Below are 7,617 nucleotides of genomic sequence, written 5' to 3' on the forward strand. Positions count from 1 at the left end.
TAAGCATTCCTGAAGACCCTAACCTAGATTCAACAGCACACCCAGAATGCCCTGGATGGAACACAGGCTACAAATCCAGGCTTTACCTATAGAAAACTTGCATCTCTTCTCCCCTCACATTCTTCCTTTTCACAAATCCCTCTTCACTCAAAACTCTGCGGATACTTAGAGAAGGCATGATTTCCACTTCTTCACCAACCCCCACTCAACAGCAGAGGCAGATAAATAACATTTAAGATCAGATGACCTTACAAAAGGAGTGGAATTCATAAACCTAATAGTTTGTGTTACGTGAAATTTAGCAGCAACATAGAATATAGTCAGTAACAAGGAGCAACAAAGCTTCAACATCAAAAAAACCCACAGAATCCTACTTAACACAGGCTCTGTCTGCACTAAGCTCTTGTCCATTTGCAGCATGCAAATATGAGCATTCCTACGTGTTCAGCAGATTAGAGTAAGCCAGAACATCATGCCAATGATAATTTGATTTTAACTTCATTATTCATCATAAGAATTTAGAAAAATGTAGCAGCAAAGTTTGCAATATACTGTCTACCTTTTCAACTGTCAAGTATGCTCAAAGAGAAACCAGAAAAGCTCGGAGCAACAATAAACAAATCCCCTGCAATCTAATCAACCCTAGACACTGAGTCTTGTATTTGCCCTTCAATCAACCAACCAAAAAAAAAAACAAAACCAAAAAAACAATCAGCCAAAAACACAACAACAACAACAAAAAAAACCACCTCCAAAAAACCAACTGAACAAACAAAAAAATACAAATCACAAAAAACCCGGGAACCTTAGAAAGAACCCTTGCATGCAACAAGAGAAATCCCAGAATTTTAGTGAACTATTTTTGATAGAGAAAATGAAGAGACTTGAGACTTACTAAAACTTTTTCAGCTGAACACGCTGCAATGAATCACACACTGCTAAAAAAAGTTTTCTTAAAATTTATGGCTTATCTGAAACATGTTCTGTTTTTGGTTTGAGTGAAAGGCTCCTACACTTAAACACCAGATTCCCACAAGCCAAACACAGGAAATACGACTAGATAATTTTGCTGCAATGGCTACTTCCTACAGAGGAATATCTGCTAATAAAAATAACCATTCTTATCAATAGAACTCGTCAGTGGGGCAAATGGCTGCTGTGAACACTTGCTTTAAACCAAGATCCACTAATTAGTTATGACCTTTCCACATTTCTCACTTCCAAGAGGGGATGAAAAAAGAAGGGAAAGGTAACAAGAAAGGAACAAAGCCCTCTGAGAAGCCTTATGCATAATAGGTGTTTTTAAGTTGAACAGAAAAACATTTTTAAAATAACAACTGTTCTCCCCTCTGTATTAAAACTACCATGGTTTTCCTTAACAAAACCATAAAAAGCTGACAGTTTAAATAAAGACACAGAATCACAGAACAGAATCATGGAGCGGTTTGGGTTGGAAAGTGCCACTCTTGTGCTGAGAATGACACAAGAACAGCCGAGAGGCATTATTGTAGAAAGAGCAAAGAAGGCTATTTAATTATCATACTATACTATTCTATACTATACTATATTACACGGCATCTAAAAAACTGAAACAAGCACTCAACTGCACAGAATCTTGTGACTGTCTGCTGACCAACAGTCTGCACATGCACTTGGCCCTGATGGGCCAAGGAAACAAAACATCATCACTTTGGGTAAACAATCTCCACACTGCATTCTACTTTGGCACAACACAGGTGCAGTGAATAGATAAGAATTGTTTTGATCATTCTTTTCTCCGCTTCTCTCACTGCTTCCCTCAGGTTCAGAGAATGTGAATCCCACAGGAAAGGACCCTACAGATCATCTAGTTCCAGCCTCCCCACCATGGGCAGGGATGCCACTCACTAAACCAGGTTGCCCAGGGCCACATCCAACCTGGACTAAACACTGCCAGGGATGGGGCATCCACAGCTCCTCTGGGCAACGGCACCAGTGCCTCAGCACCCTCTGAATCAAGAATTTCTTCCTAACCTTTAATCTAAACCTATGCTCTTTCAGTTTAAAATATTGCTGCCCCTTGTACTGTCCCTATCTGTCTGTATAAAAAGTCCCTCTCTCTCCCTCCTTCCTAGGAGCCCCCTTCAGGTACTGAGCAGCTGCAAGGAAGTCAGCCTTCTCTTCTCCAGGCTGAAAATCCCAGCTCTCTCAGCATGTCTTCAGCTTCAGAGCAGAAGTGCTCCAGCCCTCCAATCACCCTCATGGCCCTAAAGATCACAGTATGTTAGAGAAGCAGAAACAGTTTAATAAAGGAAAACCTCTGACCTTACAGTATACTTAAACACATTGCTTGGAGAACCAAACTAGTACTCCAGCCAAAATGCTCATGTTTTCTTCCTAGCAGAGATCAATTAGCCTGAAAACTAATCCTTTTGGTCTCTAAGCTACAGAGAGGTACTAGCCATACATTACATTCCTTCATCTTCCTCACCAACTCTTGTCCATTATTGTGACTTATTACAACAGTGCAAGACCAGATTCAGGTCATATTAGTAGCATATCATATTTCAATCAATTTCTTACATTGTCCAGCCATAAAGAGTCCAGAAACCAATCTCAATATTTGAGAGAACAAACTTTAGGTATTTCTCACTAGATGCTTTTCAAGGTGCCTTCAAACTCAGGCCTGTCTACAATTCTAAGTTTTATTAAAACCTCACACATCCCATGCTACCAAAAAGAAATACCATCATCATGTGAACCAAGTACAGATCAAGCTATACTGCTAAAGCTGTACCAAAACCAGCCCCAAATTACCCAGGAAAAACAAACTAAAGTTATGAACTTGGTTGAGGAAGAATTATTTGCAAAAAAAAAAAAAAAAAAAAAAAAAAAAAAAAAACTAATACGGTATTTTTTGGCCCAAATCTCAAAGAGGTTTTTCTACAGTGGAAATATTTGCTGGGTTTGCCACCACCATTTTTTACTAAAAAATGAAGCAAAACCAACTAAAAGCACATTATACGTACCCCCAAAAACCCAACCAAATACAAAACAACTTATTACTTATTTACCATTGAAGTCCATGCAACAATCAAAGAGACTGCAAGCAATTTCATAGTAAAAACCTGTCACCATCAAAACGTTCCTGCTTCCAATGGTCAAGACAGACTCAGAAAAGTGTGATTGCAGAATATTAACAAAATAAAAACAGCAAGTAAATGAAAATTAATAGACATTATGATTTTCCATGAGCTATTACCACATTTAGATATATGCAAAACTGTTCAATTGCAATAACAAAGAATGTTCTAAAATCAGTTATGCATGTGGTCTTGAACATTTTTTTTCCATTAACTAACAGAGTTTCAGAAAGAACCCACCACAAAAGACACAACAGCACCCTTGCAGTGTGTTATACCTACTTTAGTACTGCCATACAGAAGCCATCAACCTCTTGTCAACACTAAGGCATGAATCCACTCAACAGTCAAAAAAGCCTGTGCACCAGTTCACTGAAATACACCATTGTTAAGAAATTGAGTTACATTGCTGTGTTTGCACCTTTTCTGGCACTGGGTTGCCAATCTGATGGTGTGCATTCTGCCTGACTGATGCACAAAATGTTCTTCTCAAAGTTGCAACAGTGGTACAAGGTTTATCTTAATCATCCCAATACACCTACATATACTTTTTAAGATACAGAACCAAACTACAACTCAATGAGATAATTTTGGTATTTTTCACCCGACACAAAGTTTAAAGGCTTATCCATTTTCAGAAATGCAGATGATTTGTATGTCTCTTCAGAAGCTTGCCCTTGATATGTGATGGGATGTCTTTGAGGAGACTCAAGTCCTCATCTGCTTGAAATCTTAAAAGAATTGGAAAAAGTTGCTGCATTGCACACAAATAACAATTCATTAGTCTGTGGTATTTTTTCCTAAAGCTGTACTGTTTCTTTTTGTTGAAACATTACTAACAGAATATGAGGCACCATCTATGACACATCTTGCTAAGAAATACACATTCCTGCAGTGTTAAATACTAACACACCGAATTCCTGCCCTGGGTATGAACAGTCAGTAATAAGTAACCCCTAATGTAAGGACTCCCCCAAAAAATCTATCATATATACACCAGAAGGTGAAATACTTGTCAGGAGTTTACATTTCAGATTTGTTTACATTCTTTTAAATACTTTACCTTCAACAATTCTCTGCAGTTGTCAAGCCCAAGATCCACAAGAATGTCCTTCACCTTTTTTCGAGCCCTCCTTACATTATCAAGGTTTTGAACAGGAATTTGAAACATTTTGCACTTTTCCTGGGGAAAAAAACCCCACAAAAACCAAAAAATAAAAAAAAAAAAAAAAAAAAAAAAAAAAGGAGAGGAAAAATAATACGGAAAGAAAAAATGGACTAAATACTTCAACACAGGTACTTGCATTTAAGTGTGTTAAAATGCGAACTAAAATCTGAAAAGTCAGAGAATAGAAATATTTAGGTTAGAAAAGACATCTAAGATCATCGAGTTCAAACATTAACCTATCACAGTCATTACCCATGCCTCTCGTCACTACGCCTATGCGTCTTTCAAATATCTCCAGGAATGGGAACTGAACTACTTCCCTTGCCAGCCCATTCTAGTGCTTGGCAATCCTTTTTCTGAAGAAGTTTTTCCTAATATCCAATTTAAACCTTCCCTGGTGCAACTTGGCTCTTTTCCTGTCACTTGTTACTTGGGGGAAGAGACTGACTCCCACCTGGCTACAGCTGGGGAGTGCTGGAGAGTGATAAGGTCACCCCTGAGCCTCCTTTGCTCCAGGCTAAACACCCCCAGCTGCCTTAGCCACTCTTCATTGGACTTGTGCTCCAGACTCTTCCCCACATTCACTGCAGCTCCTCAATGTCTTTCCTGTACTGAGGAGCACAAAACTAGACATAACACTTGAGGTGAGGCCTCACCGGTGCCGACGATCACTGCCCCAGTCCTGCTGGACACACTCCAGCTGATATGGGCCGGGATGCCATTTCTTAAATATGAAAACCCAAAATCCTTAAGCCAAAGAAGTGGGCTCACTAGCATTTCCCAATGAAATACTGATTTTAAAGGAAACAGAATGTAAGGGGGGGGGGGAGGGAATCTTTATATTTCTTCTATGTACAGAAAATGCCAAATTCTTCTTTCAGATCTCCTTGTATCTATCTACATGGCAGGAACATAGTTTTGTTGGGTTTTCGTAAAAGAATACGAACACCAGAATTTTATTAAGTTCTATTCAGAAAATTACGATCATATCACTTAAGGAGAAATTCCACACCTTTCATATGTTAGCATCAAGATGAGAAATCTTTTTAATATTTTTGCTGGCTGTCAACCATGTACATGCTTAAAATATGACTGCTAGTAAAATCTAGATTTCCTGCAAAAGCTTCTACTTTTGTAAACTTGTAAGGTATCTCCACAGGCTCAGCTGCAGAAGTAAAAAAAAGCTCAGCCTTTGTCAACTTCTTCTTAGATTACAGCAAGATGCAATTTAGACTGAACTTTAAGAAACTACAATGGACACAGAATGCAAAATCTAACCCTAAGCTTGCACTGAAAAAGGTCACTGGAAGCTTCTCCGGGAGTTGGTAATTAAATAGCTGACAGAGGACCCAGGAGCATTTACAACATCCTAGTTCTTACTGCTAAACAATTCATCCATCCAGGACACAACTGAATAGGAAAAAGAAAAAGAAATAGAAATAGAGGAAATCTCCGAACAGTCCTTCAGCACATACAGTCTAAAATGTCTTGAAAAGCTGTACTTTTACCAAAAAAGCAAGCTCCCTGCCAACATGAAAGCTCTACTTTGAAGACAACTTTAATGCAAATAGTTGCAAAATCCCCCTGCACATAAGACACCAGCTACAAGCTAAGCCTCAAAAAATCCCCAAAACCCACAAACCATATAAAAAATGTTCCAGTCTGTATGTAACCAACCCAAACCTTAATTTATGTACAAAACATATAATTGAAGGGTTTAAGATTAAAATTCAACAAACTCACATACTATTCTTCACTTCTTCTCCCCTGAAAGGAAAGGTGTGTAGAGAGAAATGGAGAGGGAACCCCATTTGACGGATGCTAGTCTTGTTTTCTAATGTTTTTTATCACCAAGTCCAGAAGACATTCTGATACCATCGAGGTGGGTGTACCACAGGAACCTATATAGAATGGAATAAATCAGAGTAACTGGTCTGGCATTCTCTCAAAATGCAATGAGCAAAAATTTGACAAAAAATACTCTTTTTAAAGTGAAGTCACCAGGAATTTGCAGAGTCCCTAGTTAAAGCTCGAAGATCAGTCCCTCTATGACAGCAGGTTATGCACATCAAGCCCATGGTCCAGTGTGAATAACAACAGAGCTACTGGACACCACCATGCCCAGTGGTGATCAGCCAGAAGGACATATGGTTCAATACATCAGGCTCCAATGGAAACAGTTTCCCCATCTCAGTCTTCCAACTCATACACTGATGCTACTGAAGAAGGTGATACAGGCATTTGTTGAGGCATGTCTAGCTCACAAAGAAGAAACAGTCAATAGGGGTGTAATACGCAACATCCATGTACCTCAACAGTTCTCTTAACCAGCAATCATTCTGAAATTATTAATGCAGAAGAAAATGAAATAAAATTATTAGTTATCCTTAAATTATTAATCCATGAGAAAGAAAAACATACCAAAACCTCCACCATAACAGAAAAAACTTGAATATAAATTATGTTCCAGTTTTCAAACAGTTGGTCTTCAATCCAAAGGCCACCATGTGCAATCACACGCAATGTTATTCAGCCGGTATTTGAACAACTTTCTTGGAAGTAAGGATCTTAAAGGATCTCACACCAGAATCACAGAACGGTATGGATTGGAATGGATCTTAAAGATCATCTAGTTCCAGACCTACTCCCGTGGGCAGGGACACGTCCCCCTAGACCAAGCTGCTCAAAGTCTCATCCGACCTGGTCTAGAACATTTCCAGGGATGGGGCATCCACAGCTGCTCTGGAAAATTTCTGCCAGTGCCTCACCACCTTCACAGTTAAGAATTTCTTCCTAATATTAAACCTAAATCTACCTTCCTCTTGGAGTCTATCCATTAGACCAGCACTGCCCCACCATAAAGGTCAAAAAAGATCAACCTTCTAAGCTTATTTCCTCAAGTCCTCAGTTTAATTCCTTTAGAATTATGCAGTTTATTATCCACATTTTTATACTAATAATTTATTTTTCTTATATTTTGGACATTCCTCAGGCTTTAGTTTGCACTTCGGTTCCATTAATTTGTTGGTCCACATTCCATTCTTAATCAGCAAATTCAACACAAAAGGACTACAGTTAAACTGAACGAGGGTTACCAAGAGTCTTTATCATTTTACTGCACTGCCTGTCTAAAAGACAAAAATTTATTCTCCACAGCTTTTAATTGTTTCCAAAAAACCTGATAATCCACTGAGTTTTCAGACTGGTGTCACTTCTTAAACAGAACCAAGGCAAGATTTTAGCAAAATAAAGGAATAATTGTAGCAGCTGATGTCTCAAATTCTGATCTAAGAAGGCTATCCAACTCTTGCTCAGGCATTTTAGCCA

General features: G+C 38.6%; 1 protein-coding gene across 2 annotated transcripts in view; it reads right to left on the reverse strand.

Annotated features, from left to right (window-relative positions):
- Positions 1–6,197, reverse strand: part of ADNP2 (ADNP homeobox 2) — a 15,441-nt gene extending 9,244 nt beyond the window's left edge. Inside the window, exons 1-2 of one of the 2 annotated variants that reach the window (XM_031056988.1) lie at positions 6,038–6,197; positions 4,186–4,305 (exon numbers count right to left, since the gene is read on the reverse strand). In XM_031056988.1, the coding sequence (XP_030912848.1) occupies positions 4,186–4,293 (108 nt within the window). In that variant the 5' untranslated portion in view covers positions 4,294–4,305; positions 6,038–6,197. Of the gene's footprint in view, positions 1–4,185; positions 4,306–6,033 lie in introns of both variants that reach the window. The other variant, XM_005420951.2, reaches the window with a different exon arrangement.
- Between the last annotated feature and the right edge of the window lie 1,420 nt (positions 6,198–7,617).

This window comes from Geospiza fortis, unplaced genomic scaffold (genome assembly GCF_000277835.1).
Source record: "Geospiza fortis unplaced genomic scaffold, GeoFor_1.0 scaffold104, whole genome shotgun sequence".
NCBI lineage: Eukaryota > Metazoa > Chordata > Aves > Passeriformes > Thraupidae > Geospiza > Geospiza fortis.